The sequence below is a fragment of the Vollenhovia emeryi genome, unplaced genomic scaffold (assembly GCF_000949405.1).
Source record: "Vollenhovia emeryi isolate VEMERY1.0 unplaced genomic scaffold, V.emery_V1.0 DF939270.1, whole genome shotgun sequence".
Lineage (NCBI taxonomy): Eukaryota > Metazoa > Arthropoda > Insecta > Hymenoptera > Formicidae > Vollenhovia > Vollenhovia emeryi.
Window position 1 is genome coordinate 193259 of NW_011967096.1, and position 27885 is coordinate 221143.

At 48.3% G+C, this 27885-nt stretch overlaps 1 protein-coding gene across 1 annotated transcript in view; it reads left to right on the forward strand.

Moving 5' to 3' along the window:
* Nucleotides 1–27885, forward strand: part of LOC105559457 (homeobox protein araucan-like) — a 65162-nt gene that overhangs the window by 30376 nt on the left and 6901 nt on the right. The window contains exons 2-7 of the mRNA XM_012007745.1: nt 6239–6628; nt 13826–13959; nt 20697–21055; nt 24421–24849; nt 24886–25447; nt 25556–25639. Of these exons, the coding sequence (XP_011863135.1) occupies nt 6239–6628; nt 13826–13959; nt 20697–21055; nt 24421–24849; nt 24886–25447; nt 25556–25595 (1914 nt within the window). The 3' untranslated portion in view covers nt 25596–25639. The remainder of the gene's footprint in view (nt 1–6238; nt 6629–13825; nt 13960–20696; nt 21056–24420; nt 24850–24885; nt 25448–25555; nt 25640–27885) is intronic.

A 27885-nucleotide genomic window follows, 5' to 3' on the forward strand; every position in this document is an offset into this window, starting at 1 on the left:
TTTACATTGCACGGCGTAGGGTTGTCCTTAGTTTTAATTTTGCTAAAAATTCCACGGCGAGTAAATATTATTTAGGGCCATTAGGAATGGGAGGGAGGGGGGGGGGGGGGAGAGAGTCTGCGGTTCGTCATAAGTTTTGCGAAACGCCCGGGCGACGTTCGACGTACCCTCCGTCGATTTAATTCCAGCGGGCTGAAGCAGCTCGTAAGAATTTCCCCCGGCGTCGATAAACGCTTCAACGAGCCGCGTAAAAATACCTCGAGTCGTCCGCGGTACTCGACGTTCGCGCCTTCTTAACGTCGAGTTACCGCCGCTTTAACAGAGTCTTTAACGCTTCAAATAGATCTCGCCGCCCTCCGACAGACGTCCTCCTCCGCGCGCGGTGACGTTTTTAAAGCCACGCTCGCGGAACTCTCCTCTCGTTGTCTGTCGCGTCTCTCTCGGAGACGGACGTAATTAACGTGAAACTGCCGCGTCCGCGTTCGCGCCCGTTTAATGCCCGCGACTCGTCACGACGCCTCTCTCCGCACGGCATATTGAGTTCGCTAATTAACAATTCGTCCGAATTTGTAAATCCTTTTATTATCCGTCACCTGTCGCATTAGGCGTCGTCTAATTAAATTCCCTAGACACGTTGTATCGGAATTTTCTCCGTACCTCTCCATACTTCTCGCTTGTAAATTTGATACATTTCGAGTCACCCGATACAGCTGTATACGAGGGGAGATAGAAAAGGAGTAATTAATTATGTCAATAGGCGATTTTAAGTCCCCCCCCTTTTCTTTTTTGCGATGTCGCTTCTCGCGACTCTGCGGATTTCCCGAGGGGTAAACCGCTGAGAGCATTGTGGTGTACAGATTTCGGGCATTACTATAGGCATTTTTTGAGGACATTTTTGGGGCATAAGTGGGCGTTATTTGGCGCCGCTGGGGCATTCTAAAGAATGTATACAGATAAGAGACATAAAACAAGATAAAATAAGATAAAAAATACCTTTAACAAGATAAAAAAGATAATACGATAGAGTAATGCCCAGGCATTAGTAAGCATTGGTGTACTTGACTTTGGTCAGCGGTTTACCCCTCGAGATTTCCCGATGAGGAGAGGAAGCGAAATCGCATACCGTTCTGTTAAATTTTCATTGAAGACCTCTTCTGTCTGCACGTTATAAAAGTATCGCCCATGGTGGCTAATTTGTCGAGAGAGCAAGGGGGCCCGTAATGCCGTTGTCGTACAAGAGATCCAAGGTGAAGAGGACGAAGGGAGAGTCAAGATTCTTGCCCGCTTTCGTGATGGTTGTGATTCCGGTGAAGAGAAAAAGATACATGGCGTGACATGCGAGAGAGAAGAAGAGACGCCGCGGCGTGAGGAAGAAGTGGTCTCTGAGGAAAGGAAGGCGAGCAGAAAAGAGATAAGCCGCGCGACTCAACCTTTCCTGTCGCCATCTTTTCAGTATAAACTGCATCCACGTAATTGATGGCTGCCAGTCCGTCGTAATAAATTTACGAACATTCATCTTTGAAGAACATAACTGAAAATAATATGATTCGTGCCAACGTTGCTTGGACATTGGTTGGAGGACATAAAACTAAAATTACTAATGAATTCATCTCGAGTGAAGGAGGAGACGCAACTTTTCATTTACCGTAATCTTGTGTCGCAATTCATTGTCAGATTAGGTAAACGTTCGAGTAGTCGGCTCGATGTTACGATGTTGTACGTGATGACTTCTCGCGAACGATGTCGGCGTATGATTAACCCTAAATACTATACGGTTTCACTCGGACGGATGTAATCCTGTTTATACAGGCCGGCCATAATGATACGCACACAAGATCCGTTTCTTGGGGGATTTCGGCTTCTTCGGGCTCTTTCAGCCCCCTCCGCTCGCACGTGTGAACGTTCGTACGTGTGCTCACAGTCCCACAGAGGCGCAGCGACGAGATTTTTATACACTGATGAATATAGAATGATCAAACGCGAGGAAAATGGAGTACAAGTACACTCGGAACAATGTCCGATTAAATATCATCGGATAATCCGGTTACATAATAACAAACGGATACACCCGATTAAATTGTATATCTGATGAAAAAGTGGTCGGTTTTTCAATCGAATTTCATCGGTAACTGCATTTTCATCGGACGTATCCATAATTTAGTCGGAAAACGTAATCGGGGAAAATTAACCGTCGGAAACACTACTTCATTGGTTTATCCGATGACAATTTTTCTCAGTGTAAACTTTCAATAAGCGTGCAAATTAATTAACAAGGAAACAGTTCGCGCGTGATATACCTTATTGCAAGATTTTTCACTGCACGGTATGAGCCGAGGGGTAAGCCGCTGAACAAATCATGTACACCGATGCCTACACTGAAAAAAATTTCTGGTTGAATATGGACGAATCAGATAATTCCTTTAGGATTTACCAGAATTCCTTTAGGATTTACCAGAATTTCTGTAGGATTACAGGAATTCTGGTAAATCCTAAAGGAATTATCTGATTCGTCCATATTCAACCAGAAATTTTTTTCAGTGTACTAAATGCCCGGTGGGCATTATTCTGTTTTCTAACGTTGACGCCAAGACACATTGTACAACGAAATTTCTCACTTCCAACTTAATTTTCGCATCTCTAATCTGACGAGTCTTACATTTGTAGGCACTCATGTAAGTATTACTGGCCGAAACATTGTGTTTTATTATAATAAAGAATTGCCAAGGTCGTTTCCATACTTATTAATATTCTTGAGTTTTTGACTGGCATCACTAAGCTGCTATTTAATCTTATTTATCATGTTTTATCTTATTTTATCTCTATAATGCCCAAACTAATGCCCGAAAATGCCTAGTAACGCCCAGTAATGCCGCAAATCTGTACACCACAATACCCTCAGCGGTTCACCCCTCGGCATGAGCATAACGAAATAAGGACGATTGAAATTACTTCACGAATTGTGTCACCCTGTCGCTACAAAGATCGCTGCTTAAGTTGTACACGGTGAAAGTTGCAAGCGAACACTTTCTATCTTCACAAAGTGACGAATCTTGTCAATTTCGCAAGGTCTAGATTAACATTGGTGGAGTATCTCTCGATTAATCGTCGCGATAGGCGACACTGACTTATTATTCTTATAAGATGCCGCACATTTCTGGTATATCCTTTTCTCTTTTGCGATAATGAAGTTTACATCGATCGTGCGGTGATAATAATTGAGCCGATTCAAGCACGATTTAAATTAGAAGATGATCAAATAGAAGGACAAGAAATGTTTCGCACTTCTCATCGAGAAATGTAAAATTTATCGGGACTGCCGATCTCACGTCTGTTTTCCAAATGTAATGTACTTACGACAGAGTTTCCCCTGTGCGTGTTGGATCGTCCGACATTAAAGTTTGAGGAAAATTGAATGTATCAACGATTACTCGCTATTAACCGTCATTTACGGACTCCAGGAAACTTTGGCGACATAACTTTCCACAAGTAAAATTAATGCTAGATCGCGGCCAAGCGGGACGGTGTAATGCGCGCCGTTCAAGAAATCATGCCGATAATAGCGGCCATTTTGCCGAACAACGTCAAATAAGCGAGCTTTCGCCACCCGTATCTTTTTTCATGAGTAGAAACCTACTTGAGCAGCGATACCATTATACAAAACCGCAAATATCAAGCGGTAGAGGAATCTAGGCATTCTAAACCTTTTTCGCGGACGTCATTACACAAACCACAAATATCAAGCAATAAAAGAATCCACGCGTTCTTGCTTTCTAAGCATTCTTGCGGAGACAAATACCTGTACGACAGTGCGCTCACTTGTCTATAAAATACGAACTTGACGAACTTGGAGTCATTTCTCTCCATGCGTCAGCGACCGTTTAAAAAAAAAAAAGGGATAGGCCAGATACGCAGAGAGGAGGAAATTCTCACGATGCTCGTATCAGGATTCGCACAGAATCCGACACGTTCGGTTACTCGGGGGGGTTGCCTCGCCGACGAGCGCGTCGCGAAAAGATCGGCGACAAGGTGGAGCACGAGAATCGGAGGCGGGATAGGACCATATCACGGCGACTCTTCCTGCGCCACGAGATCCGAAGGGTCTTCGCGCCGGCGGCTGCCGCGGGGGTGAAAGTGGGGTCTTAAAAGGTTCCGGTGGGAAACCCAGCAGGGCGTGAATGGCTCCAGACACGCTGGAGGTGCCCGGAACGTTTCGTTAGAGGCGAGGAGAAAAAGAGCGGGACAGAGAGAGAGAGAAGGCCGTGGAAGCCGGGGAGGCTCCGAGCGCACATGCACACGCGCACACACGTGTCGCGTGTTGTTATGCGTGAACGGGACACACGTGCGCCCGCCCGTCCGCGCGCGAGCGCGCGCGGGCGCCCAGCAATGTCCTCCGAGTCCGCCGCCACACCACCGTTACACCACCACCACCGTTATACCACCACGACGAGAGTGCGCGGGGTCTTTGTTCACGAAAGTTGGGTTTACCTCGTTCTTTCGGTGCGGATCCCGCGACGCGACGCGACGCGACGCGCCGTCCCTTCGCCCTTCTATTTTTGCAACGGCGCGGGCTCCCGTGATATTTCTTGTGAAAATACGCGAGCGTATTGACGCACGCTCGCGAAAAATCGATGAGCGCGAGATAGTAAACAGCGCGAGGCGGAAATGGCTCGGTGTTGCGGAAGCGACTCCTCGAATTTTCTCACGAAGATGGTTATGTAGATGGTTCATTGTAGATCGAGATAATTATGCAAATGGTTGAAACCGCGTAATTCGAGGCATAAACAAGACAGCTGAATACCACATCGGGCGTCTTTGTAAATTCTCCGTACGCTTCTCGAGACAAAATGACTGCACGCAACTGCTCAACGGTCTACATTATCGTGAAACGAAAAAGCGAGTGAACGGGAGGAGGATCGAAGCGAATCGTCCCCGTGGCGTTGCTTAACGACCGAGGGACACTTTTGTATTTCGTCGTACGAGAAACGACCGAGGCGCGTACCAGTCCGGTATATATAAAAACTTGGCCGCGCGAGTCGCCGTATTTTTGTAAACGCGCCGGCTTTAAAATTGATAAGCGGCGCCGCGCGGGCTTTTAATAATTCACGGGTGAGGTGAAACGCTATAAAGCGCGAAGGGGAATCGTTCGCGGGAATTAAGTTCTCGTCGATCCTATTCGTCACGTCGCAGCGCTCCGTAGGCGTTTTCGTGGGTGATTTCGACACGGTCTACGAATAGAAAGGTACACGCGCGAGGGAGAGACAGTCATTTTCTGGGCCTCCTCTCTTTCTCTCTTTTCTCTCTCCCTCTCCCTCTCCCTCTCCCGGGTGTAACGGTATGTGGGCGAGCCGTCAGAGAGAGAGAGAGAGAGAGAGAGAGAGGGGCTTTATCAACGCGGATATACAGCCCGACCCGTCGCGGCTCTCGAGCCTCCCATCCTCTCGAAATAACTCCGCGCCCTTGCCATATTAATTACCGGGATTCATTCCGTCCTCATTTACAATGGGCTAATTTAGCGCGAGGCAACCTCGGCGCGCGATCCCCTGCGCGCGCCCGCGCGAGCACGCACATGAGAGTGACGTCCTTCTGTTTACGAAGCTATTAATCGCGAGAGGGATAATCGCTCTCCTTTATATTGCACGTATCGCGATTGTCTCGACAAAAAGTAAATGCGTCATGAAATCTATATCTCATACTTTTTGTCACACCTAATATATTCTTGCATCCTTGCAAAGCTAAAGGCGATGGTTATTTGAAAAACTGATCGTAGACTCTTCGCACAAAGGAGAAGAAATGGTAAAAACTCAGGTAGAAGTACCTTCTTGCCGTCCACCTTGCCAAAAGAAGGGTACCATTATCGATGTTCGTGAATATCGCATTTTCAGGTCGCCGAAGCGACGAGAGCTAGCTAAAAAAAGCGCCGAGACGCACTAGAAAAATATAAATCTTTGCGTTTCCAGTCGTATATACACATGTAGTACATATGTATGTCCTTATCGTGACACGTCTATGCATATATGCTTACGAGCAGCCGTTTTATGCGTTATTTATATGTATCTACGTTGAAAAATGTAGGGAATGTGAAATGAATCTGTGTGCCAGACGTGGCTTCCACGGCCGCGCGAATATCAAAGTCGGCCGTAGACAAGTTGGAAAAACTAATTTCTCACTTTGCAAGGAAATGTATGGACGTGCAATTATACCATGCTAATGACTGCCATTTCCCGCTGGTGTTTTTCAGCTGCTGGTGAGCGGCGGGCAGCCGACAACGGCGACGTCGCCGGCGATGTCGGGGGGTGCGTTGAGCCCGGGTGCCCTGTCGCCTTCGTCTACGGCGACAACGACGACGGGGGTGGGGCCCGCGGGCACCGGCGGCGCCACGACCCCCGTGGGTGCCGCCACCGGGCCCGGTTGCTGCGAGAACGGCAGGCCCATAATGACGGACCCCGTGACAGGGCAAACGGTGTGCAGCTGCCAATACGACAACGCCGCGAGATTCGCGCTGGGCGCTTATCCTCGGCTACCCACCGCGACTTCCTACTCCTCCTACCCCACGCCGACGCCATCCACCAACGACCAGGGGCCTTACCCCAGCATCGGCATGGACAGCTCTGCGTTCTACTCCCCACTGGTGAGTTCTCTTACGATTATAGCGACGCGTCCACGTTCGCAACGTTAACGAACGATCTTATACCAATATCACGTTTTATTAGATATTAAAACTGCGCTCGCTGTAATTCGTATTAATATACAAGTACATGTACGCAGAGCTTTATTGCGTACGTCAACTGTCACGTGATTGAGATAACATCGTTGTGAATGTTGAACAAATTTTTTGTCACGCAAAATTGATCGGTCTTATTGAGAGTTTAGGGAAGTAATTTTTACGGAATTAATTTTTGCTCCATATCGAGATCCATTCGAGAGGCCTCTCGACCTTTTTGGGGTCTTGAATTCTTTTAAAACATAAAAATTACATATAAATTTCTCGTCGAACCTACGAAAGTTGGTCTTGCGCTTCGCAACGTGTAACGCGGCCGCTGCCGGATGCAGATTGATCGATTCGTCGTACTAGGCGTGCCGGGCGATTATTGCTTCTCCAGTATTAACTTAAGACGGATTAGCACGTGGTGTTGCCGCGAATTAGCTTGGAATCCCGGTGACAGAACCCTCTCTCGGACGTCGGGATCGTGCGCCTTCTCCCCCCACCCCCCACAGCCCCCCTTGATCGCCCAGCGCTCAGGAATTCGTGCGTCTTCGCAGGCTCTGGTGGGTACCGGCTGCGTCGAATTATTCACGCGTCCCTTTCTCGAGAAGCGGCTGATAATCTCGTTTAAGTTTCGATTCGCGGAAGGCGGACGCGCTCGTTACGTTCTCAAGGGGCTGCCGGTGACGAATTCGCGCGCATATGTCACCGGGGAATCCTCCTCGACCGACTGCGCGTTATTTCAATGTCCTGGTCCCGGGGAAGCCAAGAGATGCAGTGAAACGCGTATTAAACCAGTTTCGCACAATCTAAAATTCGCCACGGAATTCTATCTGTAATTTCATTACGGTGTAATATCGAAAATATTTCCTGGGTCGGGAATTGTGTCTATAAAATTAATGGCTGCTCTACTTTCGAGGGAAAATGGCATTTTGTACGTACACGGCAAATGTATGCAACAAGATAAACGATGACAGGAACGCAGTCCGACTGATTTTTCTCTTGTTACGGGTATTTCGCGAACGGGAAGAACCGCGCGGATGCATTACGTTCGCGTTGATAATCGCATTTCCGATGCCATGCCGGATTGGAAAAAAGTGTAGTAGCTAATTAAATTTGAATTTATCGGACAATTATACTAATTGGCTGCTTTTAGGCGGCGTTGTCGATTAATATATTCCTCGCGCGGCCAACGAGCGAGACAAAAATAGAGTTGCCGCGGAGAAGAAAAATCTAGGAAAAAGAAATCGCGTTACGAGATAGCTAATAATGTGTAGTCGGAAACCGCTCCGCTTCGCCCTGGGTTTCGACGGCGCGAGGATTTACATCCGCCGCGCGATATTCATCGCGCGTAATTTGTAGGCAGGGCTTATCTCGAGTGAAATTCAGCGAGCGCATTCGCCGTCCAGGAGACACGTCTCATTCCTCATACGCAATTAGCGGCGTAAATCCGCAATTTGCGGACGCGATTTTCTAAATCGCGTGTAGGCAGCGATCTCTCATCGGCGCGACTCGGTTGGGCTAACGTAATCGCGTATTTACGAGCCGCGGATGGAATCGTCGTAATTCGGCAAAATGGCAAAGGGAAGATGTCAGTCAACGGGACGCTACTTTCACACGAGAGCGCAATTATCGTTAAAGTGAGCTTTTGATAACGACATTATGCGCGGGACAATCAATCTGTAACGGCAATTTCTGCAATGGCGCGGGACGGCGTGCCATTGACGTGCGCCGCAAATGTGTCATTACCTCGTATAATCAGATAATACGTATAGAGCTATCTCTGCAGTGTAGTCTGATTTTCACGGGTCGCGATATTTGTACGACTGAAAGAAGCCATCGGCTTTTTGATGTCGCCGCGTAATCAGCGCATGCCCCGGACAGATAAACGACTGATACGACGCGGGCTCTTATCTGAAACAGCGGAGCGCGGGTAAATCGCACGATACGCCCCGCGATTTTGTATTCTTGTGCCGTATCGCGAATATCGATTCGATATACTTATTTTGCGAGTTAACTCGGACCGCGCTATCGCAGCGCACCTACAATCTAAAATTTAGCATGGCCATCGGGATTTACTACTCAATAAAATCTGCCGTGTCATTTCACAGTCAGCTTCACGTGGTAATAATATCGCGAGGCTAATGTATTTAACTAAGCACGCTTGACGGATCGCGTACACGCGCTGGCCCGATACTTCGCAGAACTATCATTAGAGATCTGAATATTTGTGGCGGGATCGGCGTAAAACATTGACCATCGATAACGAGGGGAAAACCGCTGACTAAAATTATATACACCAACGCCTACTAATGCCCAACGGGCATTACTTTATCTTTATTATCTTAGTTTATCTTATATTGATCTTGTGTTTTATCTTCTTCTATCGGATTTTATCTTTATAATGCCCGAAAAATGCCTAGTATGCCCAGTAATGCCCCAAATCTATACACCACAATGCCCTCAGCGGTTTTACCCCTCGGTCGATAATAATAGTGACGTAGTGACGTATAGTTACACGAGAAAACGAGCATTAATTGAAATTAAAATGCGTAATTATCGCGCACCTCTATTTTGAATTATGCATTTCTTTTGATATACCGATATTGATACGTCGAACACGGAAACGCCCTCGGAATACGAGTACCTCTTCTGAGGCAAAAGGCCGTCGATGTTTCTCCCGTTTCTTTTTTATTCATAAATAAAATTCCTGCACAGAAATATATTCCGCATATGACATTCGCGAATCTCGCTTATCGCGCGGATGTGCTAAACGAGATCGTCTCCGTCAAACGAATCGGCGATGAAGGAAGGGAAGAGGCGGACACCGAGAGGATGGGAAGTAGGGAGAGGAGAGTGCTCTCATCGCTCTCTCGCGAACGAGTTTATAGAATCAATACGCGGGATGCCATGAAACAGGGACGGGAGCCACGGGGGATATCGCGGCGGCGGGAGTGCGCGAACGCGAGAAGGGACGGAGAGGAGGACGTAACTGCGCGAGATAGGGAAGCAACGGTATAGACGGAAACCTCTTCTCATCAGCCGACGGATTCGTCTTATTTCACGTAGCGACGGTGCCGGCGTAACGGATTCCGAGATTCGCTCTGGCGACATTTTCCTCGGGAATGCCGCAGCGCGCGGCGCGGCGTTTCGCGCTTCGAACGATGCTTCTCTTCGCTTTTTTTCTTCCTCTTGATGCTTCGCACTTCACTCGAATTGTCTGCGATGCAGTTGCATTAAAGACGGTCCCCCGTAACGCGATGGCAAGTTAATACTACACCTATAACTACACTATATAAAAATAATTAACTAAATTACTATTCATTGCCTGGATATTTTTACAGAATAATAGTTAAAAGCTTTTATTTTATACTAAATTTTTTAAATAATTGGCATCACTGTGTCTATATTACTGTAAAAATGATATTCCTGGACTACAATTGTTTTACTATGCAATTATAATTTCAAATACTACATATTTTTCTATCAGTGTACGCGAGAGATTCCGTTGTCAAGATAGACATGCTCCATAAATATTTGTCTGAACAGTCGAAGCGAATAAGTGACTACGAATAATTGACTGTACCTTCTGCGTGAAATAGAAATCTACCATGTCGAATATCTGCAAACCAATGACAAAAATAAAAGCAGCAAATTAAATATTTGTTGTTTTTTCTTAGAACTCGTTTTGGCCGAATATCAAGCCACCTGATTAATAACGAAAATGCTCGAATCTGCAATATTTGTAGGACACTAAACGGTAGCCAAAATTGTATAAAAACTTGGATATTCATCCAACGGCATCCGTATCAATAGCGATATTACGCGGTCGTGGAGGAGAAGCGCGCGTGTCTGCCGCAATACGAAAGTCGTAACGTTTCGATTCGCGATATCGTGTGTTTATTTTACGGCCCATTGAAAAGCGTAACACGCGTAGCTTTCTTAATCGTAGATTGTTACGCTTTTGTAATTGGCACTTAAACGCGGCTGGCGTGCAATATTGCCACGCGCTGCATTTAGTCGCGCGCGTGTAATGCATCGGGAATCGCGTAAAATAATTGACGTAATCCGTGCATTTGCGAATTCAACAATTGGCGAGTACGATCGACCGATGATTTCTTCAGCAGCTCGTAATTATCGATACAACAACATTCTCTCGGTCACCCTCGTCGGTTTCTGCAAAAGACCGTAAAAAATTTTTCATAGCGCTGAAGAAGTGTTTAAGTCGAGGGGGAAACCGCTGAGGGCATTGTGGTGTACAGATTTGCGACATTACTGGGCATTACCAGACATTACTAGGCATTTTTTGGCCATTAGTTTGGGCCTGCTGGGGCATTATAAAGATAAAATAAGATAAAATAAGATTAAACAAGATAAAATAATGCCCGCCGGGCATTAGTGGGCATTGGTGTACAAGATGTTGGTCAGCGGTTTCCCCCCTCGGTTCAAGTTCTTGTACAAGTAGGTATATTATACATATACATTGTAATAACCAGGTGTCACAGTGTTGTTATGCGGTTACCATTCTTAACGCGGATAGATATTTGATCGCGCGGGTGAGTCCCGCTGTAATTGAGACTGATGAGCCGAAGGACGAAGGGATTCACCCTTGCGCCCGTATTGGTTTAGTCCTGGCCGTGCGAAACCGCAAGAATGCCATTTGTCGCGCGAGACGGCGGGACGCGCGTCATAGTTTTGCATCTTTATCGGCATAAATTGCAGTCCGGCCGGTCAATCGTTCGTGGAATTTCAACGCCGTGGCGTAATTTGGCGCACGCGACCATCACTGCCGGCGCTCGGGTGACGGACGATACGACAGGGTGTAGTCCGGAATGCCATAAGCGTCCCGACTGCTGAGAATTTTGAGTATTTTCACGATGGGTCGTACCGTCCCTTCTGTTCATAACGAAATAATATCGTTTTCCTCGAAAAACAATAAAAGAGAAACAACGGGAAGACCTTGTAAAAAAAAGTTACCCTCGTTTTGCATCCGAACGTTAATATGTAATCTTTTGAAGAGATTATACAAAGCAAGTGTATTTGAATGAATATATTTTAGTTACGTGACTAAGAGCCAGTTTCACAAACGTCGGTTAACTGTTAACCAGAGTTCAGTCGACTCTCTATCTTTTTCTGTCTTATTATCTAAGAAGAGACAGAGAATCAATTAACCTTCGGTTAGAAGGTTAACCGACGTTTGTGAAACTCGCCCTAAAAGTAAAAAAAAACAAAGCGTTTCCTTATATTATAGCCATAAATAGTTACAGTAAATACGACTATATATTTTTTATATTTTATAACTTCCATGCTCTTTTAATATTTTTATTTTCTTTGCGTTTCTTCCTCCCTTCCTTTGATCTTTTTCATCGGATAGTTAAGCAGGAAGCACGTGCTCCTGACGATGCAAATCGACGGACCGATTCGACGGGCATTATAATATAATAAGAATCAGATTAGCATTGAATGAAGTGGGTAATGCGATGGATTGTTGAAAATGCCCTGTAAGACTCACAATGTGCAAAGTAATTTATTAAAAGAATAAGTACAAAACGTTATCCATATAATAAATATATAAATAAATACTACGTGAAAATTTTAAGCGATGCCATTCTAAATTGTACCTAGAAATCGTACCGATTGCTCACAAGAAAATCGACGTGAAAGCAAGGCGTGATTTTAAAGAAATTACATACATTTTTGTATCGAATAGAGTAAGCACGGGGAGACAGGGAGAATAAGCAAGTACTTTGTCGCAGAATGTATACGGAGTTATGCTTTTAGAGCACCCTGTATAGCAGACAATTATAGGCGCTATTGCATTAACTTGATGGACTATGTCGAGCCCACAGCGACACGGGATATCAAGTTAGAGCCACCTCGCTGTCGCGCCCCCTAATGCGTCGCATACGTCGCAAGATTTGGGGCGCAACACAACGATTATTGCTACCTTAATACAGGCGTGCTCGTATAATCGGTTAAACCGGCGACCGGTGACCCTGTGTGACTGTGCACAGTCGTAACAATAGTCCAAAGCGTCGACGTCGGACCACCCGCAGTTCGCCATTAAAGCCGCTTCTGAAAAGAAGAGAAATAAAGACGAAGATACATACACGTACGCACACACTGACGCGTATGCCGGACTCCCTGAAGAGGGAGACTCACGGCGAGGTGGGACCAAGGGCCGTGAGCAAGGCGAAAGAAAAGTGGGAGGGAGAGCCAAGGACACCCGTTAGGGTCTTCGAAAATCGAAATGAAGGGTAGGGGCGGACGAAGAGTTAAAAAGGTGAACGCCGACGACAATGAAGACACGGCGACGACGACTAGATGTAACACGAAACTCCGTGGCGCCAAAGAAACCACTCCTGAGCCGCTACACTAATAATATCCCCCATTGTGCTACCATTAGCCGCGTAACGTGCCGCCACGTCCCTTCTCCTTTCCCACCTGCGCTCCTCGCTCATTCTCTCCTTCTCTTTTCCATTCTTTCCTCTCATATCTCATGTCCTTTCACCCATTTTTTTCGCCCGTCCTTTACCGTATGCCCCTACAATGCATCGTGTGACAACATTATATGCCGCCTAACTAACGTCTATGCCCGGGTTATGCCCTGATTAAAAACCCACGGCCTCCTTTCATTCGCCTCTTAACCCCGTCGGGATGATGAAGACGAGTGTAAAAGATGATTGAAAGCTTCCTTTCAGAGACACCTATTCTGCTCGCATAATCTTTTTAAACTACGAACCGCGCACTGTGTGCGCAGATCAAATATTATGTTTATACGATCGCTACGATTCCTTGCGGCTTTCCAGTCTATCAGCGAAAATTGAGATGGATTGGATCGAACTTCTAAAGGATTCCTCGACGGGCTTGCGATAATCTCTCTCAGCATGCAGAACATAATCTGTAGCATTAACTGTAATGGATCTATATAGTTTCCTGAATCGCCCGTGTCACGCGAGGATCGATATCGCCGCGGTACCTTTTTTTTTTTCCTTTAATTTTAACATCGCGATAGAGAGATAGCGCGTCGATAGCATGTTTACATTGTAGGAGAATTTATATGCGCGATGCAGCGACGTGCTCTAAATAAATTAGCGCTTATCATGCACTCTGCTCTTGCAGGGTAATCCGTACGGGCTGAAGGACGCGACGGGGATGGGCATGACGGCGGACATGGGTGCTGCCTGGGGCACGGCCGCCCTTCAACCTGCCGCCACGGGTTACTACCCTTACGATCCAACCCTGGCCGCCTACGGGTAAGTTTATCGCCAGGTTTCATGGTCTCTCTCGGCTCCATTAGATTAAACTACCAAGGAAAGAGAGAGGGAAAGAGAGAGAAAGAGAGAGAGAGAACGACCCTTCCCTCTTATCCCCCTGTCCTGCTGCCTCCGCGCGCCGCCATTAAAACAAGAGTCACGATCCCGTCGTATTCGCCACGTATACTCCGCTGGAAGCGTTTCTGCGCGACGACGGTTATCGTTATCGCGAATCCGTAATATCTCCCCCTTGGTCGCGCACCTGGAGAAGCGCACCGTTTGTGGCGTATGGACCGTTAAAGTCGCGCAAGATGTGAGCCGCGACGCTGCTGAGACCGCACAGAGACCGCAAGCCGGCGTGGAGTAGCTTTTACGATATACGATGCGCTGAAATGGTCGTCCGGCTTAAACGTCCATCTTTAATCTGTAATCGCGATGGTAAGCAGATACAGCTCGCTCGCGCACGTCGACCGCAAGCGTAACTACATTAGTACGGTAGCGTCTGATATAATCGTCATCGATCGACTTGACATTCGGGCCGAAGTAGTCGCCCACGATTTCCGAATTCTGTCGAACCCGAAGGGGTTGAAGGTACCGGCGCTCGAGTTAGGCCAAACACGACGGACGGCTACAAAATGGCTGTAGGCAGCCGAGTGGGCGTATATAATGGAGGCTTCCAGGTTGGACGTGTGTACACACGTACACCGGCGTGCACCGCGTATACAGATATACACAGCCACACGTATCGCCACATCGCGAGCGTAGGGAGAGCAGTAGGTCTCTCTCCGTAGGAGAGCGAGTGAGTGAGTGAATTTATTGATTGGCTTCCTCCCCGGGGTTGGCTCGCTCGTTCGCCAGGCCTCTCTCTGCTTTACTCACCACTCTACTCTCGGCTCCGCTCCGGCTGTGCTCTCTCGCTCTATCCCCGTCTCCGTCTCTTTCCCTCCCTGGCTCTAAATCCCTCTCTATCTCTCCCTCACTTCCCCCCCCCCCGCTCGTTCCTCCCTCGAGTACGTCTACTCCCTTTCGACTACTTCCTCGGCCACCTCCGTATCCTCCGAACGAGTCGGCTCCCACAGGTGCTTTACTTGCTTCGCTTAGCAACCCTCGTGTCCGCCTGCCGCGCACACACGCACACACACACACACAACACTCGTACGTACGCACATACGTTCAGGAATAGGCAAGCGCGCTGTGACTCACGCAACGGGAGGCTTCTCCCTTCCTCTTCCAGAGCCACCCCTTCGGGTAGTTGTATAGTCTGCATGTGCTCGGCAGCGGCGGCGGCAGCGGCGGCGGCGGCGGTGGCGGTGGCGGCGCCTACCAGAGAAACTCCGACGGTAGGCATTGTTTATCATGGAATTCAGCGCCCTTACTGCTTCGCTCTCTCACCACCTCTCCTGGACAAGCCTCTATTAATTTACTTGCTTAATAATACGACGGCCGCTCTCTCGCTCGCTTCTCCCTCATCTCCGCCCCCGACGATCGTTCTCTTCCCTTAACAGGTTACTACGTGCCCCGTCACTTTCGACGCCGTCGGGCCGCTATTGTTTTACCGGCAGCGTTGAAAGTTGCGGACTGCATGGTATGATACAAGAAGGGGGTATCCCACGCGAGGCCCGAGGGTATAAATTGAAACGGTTTGATTGGGACACTCCGACGCGAACGCTCTGATTACAGGAAATGAGAAATATGTCGTTACTGGCTCCGCGAAAGGGTTTCTTTTGGGGCACTTCAATCGAGAAGTGCTTTTTTTCTTCCTATTGTCTTCGCGTAAATTGATTGATTTCTCCGTTTTTCTTCATTCCCCCCCCCCCTCCCCGCTCCCATTGAGAATCTTGCTGCTTTATTATTTACTGAATGATAGATGAGTACATCTACTTACTCTCTTTGTGCGATAAAGCAATATAACAAATATTTTTAATTGCTATTAAAAATAAATAGAAAATTCAATATCAAAGGCATTGTCGTATTGTAGCTTGGAATAACGAAACATTGCTGCAATATACACGGCGTAAGAAATGTATAGAGAATAAAATTTCTTTCCTCTCGCGTGTGTATTGTTAGATCGAGAATTATATAATGAATCGTGCACATTTCACGATGCTACAATCAGAACTGCCACTCTTTTTATCCATTAAAAGATAGGACACCGTGTCAGCGAATGCTGCAATGATACTATCTTAATTTTAACCCTATCGGGAGATACCGCTTTTTGTTATCAACGATCGTTTATAGACGTCGGTTGCGTTGGGATCATAGAAACGCGCGGCCTTTTTCTCTTTGATGATTACTCTTTGATTTCCCGTAACCGGTTACTTATTCGCGTCTTCTCTATCTTTTCTTCTATCGTCTGAGAGATGCCTGAAACGGCATCTAATACTAGAAAAATCGCCCGACATGTCGGCGTATAGAGCACGTACGAGAGCGTGCGCGTTTTACTGACCGATGAGGGTAAAAAAAATTTCTCGCCGAGATTCTCTCGCGTCGTCTTACGTTTCGCTTGAAACGAAAATCGAGGCTAGTCGCGTATAGTACAGTTCCATTATTTCACTGATTATAGGAGTTGTTTCTATGCTTTCCGTGACTGCCTATCCCGCCTTGGACTAATGTGTAAGGAAAAGGCTGCAAAGTTGATGATTAGACACGGACGTATCGGTCTATCGTAGGACGCAGCGATTGCGCGAGTACAGGGGGCGGACCTTGTCGATGGCAGTACGGAGCAAACGCAGCCGTAAGCTATACGCGATTGCACAGAAGAGAGGGTGTATGTGTGTGAGAGTGAGAGAGTGAGAGAGAGAGAGAGAGAGAGAGAGAGAGAGAGAGAGAGAGATATGCAGTAGATTGGCTGGTTGGCCGGTAGGAAACGTTTGCACATCCGAACCCGGGCGTAACTATTGAAGCTACCTATATATAATATATATATATGTGTGTGTGTATGTGTGTATATATATATATATATACACGGCTATATCAGGCTGGAGGACGTAATTACGCGCGTTCTGCCAATATTGGTTAACCTTTCGAGGTTGACGCCACCATATGCAAAGCCTCTAATGAGTCGCTCGAGTGCTGCCAGTGTCTAGCATTACGCGCTCCTCTATGCACCCTTTCGCATCGTTATTATCCCCCTTAGAGGAGAAATTCCTACCGTTTCGATCCTACAGTTTCGGCCTTGCCCTCCCCCCGTGAGCCCTGCCGACAATTTCGTTTCGCATATATGATACGCCTCTCTCCGTCCTTTCACTCCCACGGGCGCGGGGCGGGGGCACCGCACTTCTAAATTGACGTTAATCTCCGACCTACGCAGAAATACGTGCGGCGATGCGATAACTGCGGGTTCATTTTGTTATTGCGCGAAATCCATTTGCCGAATCCGATATCGTGCACACGTCAACATTTGATTATCGGCCTTCTGACGAGCGATTGACTGACAATAAGAAAGATATTCGTTCCTATTCGTTTACCGTTAGTGTCGGATTAAAGATATTTTCAAAGCGCTGAAGATATTTTTAAACAAGTCACTCGAAACGCCAGCTCGGATTAAAGATTGAAATGCACATGTACATCGAGGTACATTTGATATTTGTACGTTTATTGAACACACGTTAAAAATCCATACACGCTGTGCTCCTCAAGGACGCTCGTCGCACGATTTCGCTTTAGCATCGACAAAGAGACGATAAGAGCGTGTCGGAGAATTTTATGATAGCAGATAGCGCCATTCACTCGCAATCTACTAGTCCGTGATCTCTCGCATTATGGGCACAATGCTTAAATCTTTACATACATCCGGCTTCGTTTCCAATCCATTTAGAATATGTATATACATTCCTGTTTATACATACTCAAGAACTTCGTATTTGCCATTTCCATTTTAACTAATATGTATTACGAAATTGCGATGCTAGTGAAGAATAACGCAACATCTTTTATGTCTTCTATATTATTTGATATCTGTTCGCGCACATCTTCTTTTTTAATTCACAATAAAACTCGACTCGTACCGCATATCAACGTCTGACCGAGCGCGTCGTGACCAGCGAATAACGGGCAGGATTTTTCACGAATCAACCGCGTCGGAATGTGCTACAAGAGGGAAGAGAGATTGCACTGGTCTTGCATATTCGCCAAGTTTTTGCTTCGCTTCCATTTGTCGCCGCATCTGCATCGTCACATATACAAGACGCGATCGCATCCGAGCGACTCTCTCCCGGCACGCAACGGTACACTTAGTATGTAAATGCCGATGCGGACTCGTTGTGTATGTATAATAGATAATTGCGAGGCGCAGCGCCGGCGCGGCCCGGTACGTGGGAGGCAGTCAAAATTGCGCATATTAACGAAGGGGGCGAACTTTGATTATATCTGCAAACTTGTATCGTAGTCCGCTGTCGATACCCGACGAGTCTTCGACTGGAAACTGTTACCTTCCTTCGCGAAATCGTCAACTTTTTCATTCTTTACCCCTCGGATGCTTCGCAACACTGACGATCCAGAAGATGTAGACTCCTCTCTGTTCTGTGTCGCGAGGAAAAAACACGTCCGCAATAGAATTAACAGTTTTCCACCGTAATACAGTGCGTTTTAGTGTTTCGTCTTTCGTGAATGCCACCATACGGTCGCAACTGCTTCAACGGCGGATGCGGAAGCCTATCGAAATCGATAGGACTCCTTCAAGGACGTGGCCGCTTTCTTACGGTAGCACCAGGCGAAAGGAGGGACTGCGGTTTAAGGAGGGCAAAAAGAGAGAAGGAAAAAAAAAGGAAACGTAGAAGTCGAGGAGAGGCTCGTTTTACTGGCGACGTATCCCGGCGGCCGCCTTTCCCTTGTACGAGGGAGTTTAATAGAGGGTGAAACGTCCTCCACCTTCTTCGAGTCAGCCTCCTGCGGATTGCCGCTTCCATCCCCATCGACGCGGTCATCTCGGCAATCTCGGATGCGGATCGCAGTGGTAATCGGAGGGTAGTACGGGGGAGGAGGTTGCGCAGCCTTGTGCTCGTTGAGTGAAAGCGGGAACCTAATAATTCGCCGTTCGTTCGATTTACCTCGATTTCCGCTTTTCTCTTTCTCGCTCTTCGACTTCCTCCCCGCGTGTGTCGAACGATTTCTCCGATCCGACCGCCGCCCGTCGCGCGCTCGTCTAATTCGATTACATAAAGTGGAAACGGATACCTGACAACGAGCGTTTATTTTTAACAGCGATTCTCGATCGCCCCAATGAAAATGAAGAACACGCGATTGACGATTATTTCCGTATATGTGTAACATCGGGGAAAATAGCCGGCATCATAAATCGAGTGACACGAGTCGATGGCCGTTGCGGTTTATCAAGCGTATTTGCTTAAATTGGTCGGACACAATTTTAAATCAGTCATCCATCATTTCTCACAACATTTGTAGAATTCTTCCAAATCGTTGGGAATATTATTCCGAAAATTTATCGGTTAGCAATATATTTCGATTGCCGCCCCAAGTCGATAATAGAAAATGTTCATTTATCCCTAGCCTGACGAGCAACAGCAGCAGGTATCTCGTCAGGATGCGTTCCGCTCGAGGCAAAACATTGTTGCTAACCACCACCATCGCCGCTATCGCGAACCACTGTGCCTCTTCCATCGTTTCACAGCCGATGGATCGTCGATAGGTATTTTAGTACATAACAGTACCCGCCTATAACATACTCGCACACCGGGTTCTTCGTAAGGGAGAACGGGGAGAAATGGAAGAGAGAGAGAGAGAGAGAGGCGAGAGGAGTAGACGAGACTGAGCGAGCAAGTGAGAGGGGGTGGGCGAGAGGGGATCGATCGAATCGCCATTACGGCGAGTGAGTGCCGGGGGTGCACGATGGAATCACGCCGCCGCTGGGGGTTTATTCCCCGTATATATTTGCCGGAGTATCACCCTCGACCCAGTAGGATGCCGCCCCCCCTATCCCAGAGGGGTTTGATGTTCGGCAAGGCGGAGAGAAAGAGAAAGGGAGGGAAGGGTAGAGGGGAAAAGAGAAATAAAGAGAGAAAGAGGTACGGATCTAGGAAAGCCGAGGGCTCGTGCAGAGCACTTCGGACTTGCCAAAATCTGCGGGGAATTCGCACCCTCGACACGATACCGCTTCTCGAGTGGAGTGGCCCGTTTCGACAAATATGGAACAATAGCTACCTTCTGGCAGGCGAGCGTTGCCTAACGGCGATTACTCAATCGTTAATAATACATTTGACACTTATAAACGAGACACGACTAGGTAATCTCGGTGTGATTTCTACATTTCTTCACGAAAAAATATATGTGTCCTCTATTATGAGATAGGATTCTAATACGAGGTAGCAGGTTTTCAACGTACAAATTCAATCACAAACCATTTTTCGCAACGATTACACGATCTAACGATCAATTTTCCACTAAACAGATTTCACTCCAAGGGCAATAAATTCATGGTGATACAAACAGATGACGCCCATTAATTTAGCAGAAACTCCGCTGTCTCACATTAGGAGCCTCTCTAACAATAGGAAAACTTTTCTCTATACATATAAGCACATGTGTGGAATAATTAGCTGATGATGGAATTAAGAAACGCTCGTACATATTATGTATGGTTTATCGAGCTCTTTACATCACGGTTTCCCCCGTATCGCACTTCCTGTTTACAAGACGCTGTTTAATCAAGCGGAATGGAATTTTTACAGAATTTCGGGGGACGTCTCATTGTAAGCTGTCGTTTTCGTTGTCTTTTTCAGGTATGGCGCTGGATACGACCTGGCCGCGCGGCGAAAGAATGCTACGAGGGAGTCGACAGCAACCTTGAAGGCTTGGCTGAACGAACACAAGAAGAACCCGTATCCAACGAAAGGCGAGAAGATTATGCTGGCTATCATTACAAAGATGACGCTGACCCAAGTCTCCACTTGGTTCGCGAACGCGCGGAGACGTCTCAAAAAGGAGAACAAAATGACCTGGGAACCGAAGAACAAGACGGACGACGATGACGACGCGGTGCTCACCGATTCCGAGGATAATAAGGAAAAGGACGATCTCGCGTCGGACAACAGAGGCGACCGGGTCGGCGAAGAGGCGAGGCGGGGCCTCGACGATACCGGTAAGCCTTTTTTCCTTTCCACGCACGCATGATATCCGTTGCCCGACAGCGAGTCAGAATTCATTATTCAGTAAGACGCTGCCTCCAGATACGAGCCGTCAGGTTTCCACGTGGCTATCTGCGAGAACGATTTAGAAAATTGCTCGTAGTCGCGGGGCGTGTTGACGTTAACACGCGAAATCTTGGTTCGCGCCGCTAACAGGACTACAAACTATGAAATGAAATGAAACGAGGGGCGTGTCCGCTAACGTCGCTGCAGAAAAAATGTTGGGAGAGTAATAATAATATTCAAAACGGCTAGCCGGCAGCGTCTGCTTCGAGAGACAGTCTCTGCGGAAGAAATTGCGTCGGCGCGGCATAATATTCGCAATACAATTCGTTGGTGCTATCGGGGAATTTCCATCGTCAGAAACGTCCGATTATTATCAATATTGCGAGAAGTATCGTCGGTCCAGAGTTGAAATCTCGTTTCTCGTGGGTAGGTCCTTGCGCGAGCAAGGCGAACCGATCTCTTTGACTTCGGAATGTCGATGGCGTGTTTTCCTCGCGTGACTAGTTTCCCCGATATCGAATACCCATCAGCTGGCATTTCTCGTATTGCGCAAGTATGCATTTCGCTCACAATGAGTCGGACTTACGACTTCACTTCGGGCGGTCGTCAGTTGTTCCTAAAAGATTGCCTGAATCTTTTTTTGAGAGAGCTCGTGTACCGTTCCTGGACCTTCCAAATATATCTTCGCTCCGTGCTGCGAGCGAAAGATCGATGATAGGGCTTTTAGCCTTGTCGCTCGCGTACCTGTCGTTCCTCGAGAGCTTCTGTGGGTCGCCCATCAACCGTGAATTTTTACGGCCGACGATTCGAAAATGCGCGGCTGCAAATTTCGATGCGTTTCAGCGCTCGCTTCACCGCAAGCACATGCTCATTAGGGACCCGAATGCCACGACTCGTTTCCCCAATAGTGTGGTATCGAAAATATTCATATCCCGAGAGCGGCTCGCTCGTCGAGGCCCGTTTCTTCGCGCGGCGACCGGAAACGGCGAGTTAGGAATTCGCGGCGAAACGGAGCACGCGGTGCGGAGCGAGCGGATTCTACATCACGGGGGCGGACATAATGGTTCACATGTGGGTAAACACAGTGACGGGTTGCGGGTTGCCGCGCGAAGAGATTAATGGCCCTCGGTTTGGTCCCCCGGTGGATCGGGCCGACGTCGTTGGTATTGGTACTGGGCACCCCGGACTGGACTTGTGCTTGCCGCGGACGTGTAGGTGTACATATACGGTGCGCGAGGAGCACGTAATTGTATGCGTGCGCGCGTGCAAGAGGGAGAGGGTGCGCCCGGACTGAGTAGCCATCCGTAGACCCATATCCACTCCGTGCCATGGAATCCATACATATATATACATACATATGTATACATGTGTCTCTATATACATATAGGTACATACACATTATATATATGTATAAAATATATATATACATGTATGTTACTTGCACATATACACATATTATACACATACATTGTGAATGTATATAGATACACACGGGAGAACGCTAGTTCGAGGTACGGTGATGTATCGGCGCCCGCGGCGAGACGAATGGTACAGACCCTCCTATGGCCACCATTACCCCACCGCACATTGGCCAATATCGGATATCTCTCTCTCTCTCTCTCTTACACATACACACACACATACACACACACACCACACACACACTCTCTCTCTCTCTCTCTCTCTCTCTCTCTCTCTCTCTCTCTCTCTCTCCTTCTCCTTCGATCCGCTCTTTCATGTGCTCTCGTCGTCTCGATCCAGGACACCTAGATCCTGCTACGTCACGCGTCCTGCAATGGCTCGTAATTTCAAAGGATCGGCTCGAGCGAAGGAGAGCATTCCGACGATGCACTGAAAACGGCTGACGAGAACCGATGGGAAATTGATTCGTCGCGCCAGTTCTTCCGTGTAAGATTGCGCGAAAGCACCGACGTTGGCGTCTTTTACGTCTAAAATTTTCATGGTTCTCTTCTTCCTATATAAATAGCGGGAACGTGTATCGACACTTTAGTATGTGGACGGATACACACGTATACGCCTTCACTCGCTCTGTGCCGGTGACCTTTAGAAATTCAAAGGGGAGCTTTTGGCGCGCTCATGAATTTCTACGCCGAACCGCTGAGGAAGATAGGTCACACGGACTGTCAGCCACCTATGCGGCGAAGGTTGAAATATTCGTATTCAAGTAGAATATATATTCAAACTCTCGGGCTTTCGGAACCCGGCTGCTATTGTTACATAAAGTTAGACACGGGCAAGTTCGGTCTGTCCTGTAAATCACCGAAATGTAACATCAGAATAGAAAAATTATCATGCGCTTATAAGTTGCGCGCGAGTAACGATCTGACCGGGTAAAGCCAAGCCGAATACAATTTAGTTATTCAATTTAAACACAGAATCCGCCCGCACGGCACGAAGATTACGAGATTAACGTCTGATAAAAGAGGGTCAAAAGTTAAAGAGCCACTTGTGGACTCGACGGTAGTATCTATTTAGTTGGCCCATAAGAGAGAAGTTCTCCCTTTATAAGGGGGTGCGAGCACCCTAAACCGAAACTCTCTTTTTCTCACCTTCTCTCCACTCTCTCTTTCTCTCTCTCTCTCTCTCTTTCATTCTCTATACCCCCTCTCTTTCTCTCCCTGCGTCTCTCTTACACTCAAGAATATAGCAGCGCGCCCTTCGTGCTTGGGAATTATCGCTTGACGACCCATCAAGTAAACCCTCTGCCGACACATTCGAACCTCTTAATGAAATTCTCACCCCTGACTGACTGCCTGGCTTGGCTCGGTGGCTGCCTGGCTGGCTGGCAGACAGTCGGTACGATCCGTGGAGTGCCCCGAGAGACGACGGGACAGAGAGATCGGAGAAAAGGAGACGGATACGGTTCACTTTTTCTCTTTCTATCTCTCGCTTATCCACTCGCTCGCGCATTCTCCCCACTCATTGCCCCGAAGGGAAACTGAAATCTCTCGCGCCCCAAAGTGGTTGAAGGCTTCGCTCCCTTTTTTCACAGCATCCCTTACAGCTTAACTGTATAAGGGGCGTAAGGGAAATATCCGCACTCTCCTGCCGCTCGACGACCCTCCATGACGATGGAATCCCGTTACGAAGACCCGCGTTCTACGTTTCACTTTTGCGCATCGAATATTGTAAATCATTAATGCCCACGCTTTTTTCATATTAATCCACTTTCACGAATCACCTTCGGCGAACGCCAAGCAATATTTCATGCATAATATCTTTTATTTATTCTGACGCTTTACACGGTTTCTTTTCCAACAAGTCTGTATATAATCTCTTGGATTGTTTTCAGAACCAATGAGGCATGTGAAAGCGGAACTTTTACAGCACGAGAAGGATCTTGACGACGAGGACGAGTTAGATCTCGAGGACGACCGCCGGCGGAACGAGCATCCCTTTCATCACACGATGCAGCATCATCATCATCACCATCAAGGTTACGGCGGCGAGGACCACCTGAAGGAAGAGGGAATCAAGTCGGACTGTAGCGCGGGCGGTGTGCCGATCCCCGCGACGAAACCGAAAATCTGGTCCCTAGCGGACACGGCGGCGTGTAAAACGCCGCCGCCACCGTCGCACCCCCATCATCAGCAGTATCATCATCTGCATCACCAGCAACATTACCCCCAGCAGCAGCAGCAGCAGCAGCATCACGTGCCCAATCAAGGACATCATCATCACACGCAACAACCGTGGCTCGGTCCAGGAGGCGCAGGAGGTGGTGCTGGCGGCGGGGGCGGCGGCGGCGGCGGCGGAGGAGGAAACTTGGCAAGTTCGTTCGCTCTGCCCTCCTCGGCGGGGATGAGCCCGTCGGCGGCGGCAACGGCCCCCTATTCGAGCGCTACCGCGAGATACGGCGGTTTCCTCTCGTCCTCGTCCGGCGGCCAGCTCCATTACAACCCCAACTCGTCGTCGGGCTCGAGTTCGAGCGCGTCCTCCTCGGCGGCAGCGGCGGCGGGGTTTCCAGAGGTTGGCACGGACACTCCACCCCAGACACCGCCCAATATGAAGGTGGCCACGCCGAACGGAGTGATCCAGGCACCGCCGGGCGGTTACTGTCCTGGTGGCAACGCCGCTAGTGCCGCAACTAATGGCAATCCTAATATTCCCTACGGCGCGAATCATCCCGGTGGCGGTGGTTATCTGTCGACGAGCTCGGGCTCGGCCAGCAGCGCCTCGTCCTTCAATTCTCGACTGCAGAGCTCGCCTCACAAGGACTTTTCGCCAGTCGGCCAAAATTCCATTCTCCACCAGCATCAAACCACTGCCAGCTTGCCACCCACGGAAGCCACCACCGCATTTAAACCGTTCTACAAAGGGTGAGTGGAAGATATGCTCCGACGTCATGTCATTCTTTCGCGCGATAAAAAACATTCTCGTTAAAAAATTATGAGAAAGGACTAAGAAGAGTACGTATTTTGTTCCAGCTCGCAATCGATGGGTAGCGGCTTCGTCTCGCCGGTTTAAGAGCCAGTGCCGAGGTCCAGAAAACGATAGTCGTCTTTCCCAAAGTAAGTGACAGTACTACGTTATTCTGTCCGGCCTTTTCGCAATTGTCGCTCCTCGTTCCGTGATTACGAACCACGCCACGTGTACGTACATCGGGAAATTTCCACTACAGAAAAATCGACTTAAAACTCTTCGTCGGTCTGTAGTATATTACGGTCGCGTTAATACCACGGCGAGCGGCGTTCGTAATTTACTTTAGACTGTAAAAGAAAGAAGAAGCGCCGATGAGATGGCGAGCGGGAGAGGGGCCAGACGAGAGGGAGGGAGGGGGGAGAGGGCAGAAAAGGTAAGTTGTCCGAAGCAACGGTACATGACCGGCTTATCGGCACGAAAATCGATACAACGATTCTCGCTTGCGCGAACGGCGCGAAAGGCGCGCCGGTCGAACTGGTGTTGCGCCAAACTCGCGCACGGCGAGACACCACGGGAACAATCGATAAGAAATTAATATCCGGCGTGTCGATTGGTCGTTAAGCCGAGCGACCCGAGTTGAAATAATAATGGTATCGGACACACATTGAGTAGCGTGGGTAGTCCACGATGGTAGAGGCGACTGACTGAGAGGAGAGAGAGAGAGAGAAAGAGAGAGAGAGAGGTAGATAGAGAAATAGGGAGAAAGAGGCTATCGCCACCTCCTTGACAGTGACAAATGGACGGAGATTTCAATCAGTGAATGGAATCACCACTGGCTAACCGCGTCTTTCTCTTACCACACCGGTCGGCCGTAGCTTTTTACGTGTGTACGCGTATCCGTGTTTACCGTGCGCGGCCGCGTGGTTGTATTGGGACACCACGCTCGGACACACCTCAACCTGTCGCGTTGGTGACCGAACGGACGACTCCGGTCCAGTCTCGCGTTTGGGTCTCACGAGCGAGATCTCCTTACTAGCGGACTTAGCCCTAAGATGGATACCTCGTAGAGCGTCGTAAGAGGACACACCAACATTAGCCGTAGCAGTGCGTTGTCGTAAATTTTCCTGTAAATTACGTGTGTCGCGTTAAGCAAATGATTCACGTATAAATTTATCGCGTGTATAAATTGTATACAAATCATTGCTTCGTACAAAAGGTTTGTGAGTAAAAAGCTGCGCGAGTCGCTCCTCACGGACGCTCTATCAAATTTCAATTCGAGTCGTGCGTCGTGTAAACGATCGTAGGACGAGCGCGCTAGCACATGACTTGTGTGCGAGACGATAAGTCGGGAAGGAGATAGAAAAGCGGTTGTCCGCGATAGGGTCGGCGAGCGATCGTTAAAGCGTCTTGGGGAAAGCCGGGGCCTTCGTCTTCTCATTCGCGGCGTTCGTAGATAAAATGCGGAGGTGGGAAATGGGAAGGGTGGGAGAGGGAGGGAGGGGATTCGAAACGGCTGTTCTCTCGTTTCCTTACAAACGATACGCGGGATTCATCTCCAGGGCTTACCCTCGCCTCATTCTCTTCCTCCATTCTTCTCGGCGAATCCTCCCGCGGTATCCGTAACGTCGCGGTGCGAGCACGAGCCTTTGAACATTATCTGATTCGACGGAATCGTAAAGGAGCCGAATCGCTCTCCTCGCGAAAATACATTTCCCGGTTTTCCTCCCCGCGCCGATTCGAGAGCAGTTCTGGTAAAGCGGCCCTTTCTCTCCGCCACCTGTACCCGATGGCGGTGGGAATCTGCTCGACAGGATCGATATTATTGCATGGAAAGCGCGCATCGGCCTCCAACTGTGAATATCGTATATAATCGAGAGAAGCGGAATATAACGTGTGGATCCTTTGATTTCAATGTTAACTTAAATATAAGAATATTATTGATATACGTCCAGGAGCGTTAATTATTTCCGTAGCGGAATTAAATTAAAGTTTAGTACAACACTCGGAGTTTTTCGGACGTTGGATAAGGCGAGATGAGCTGGAAAAAAAAAATTATCTCGGCGTATCATTCATCGCCTCGTTTCGCAACAAGACGACGAAGACTGGAGAGAATCGCCAGCCAGGGCGACGCTGCCACGTATCGGCTGCGGAGAACGTCTGTCGTCGTTGTCTTTGTAGGATGCCACGACGTGAACGCGAGTAGAAAGGCGGACGGCGAATGAGGGAACGGGGGTGGGAGGTGGGGGAGGGGGAGGTGGTCGTCTTTTCGGATGGAACCGGGTGTTAGCCGGTGCTCTCTTATCTCGCGGCGATCTGATTCTAATTTATAGCCGCGTTCCAAATAAACTAGTTTTCGCTGTCGTCACCTCGCTTCCTCCCTTTCCCCGTCGCCATG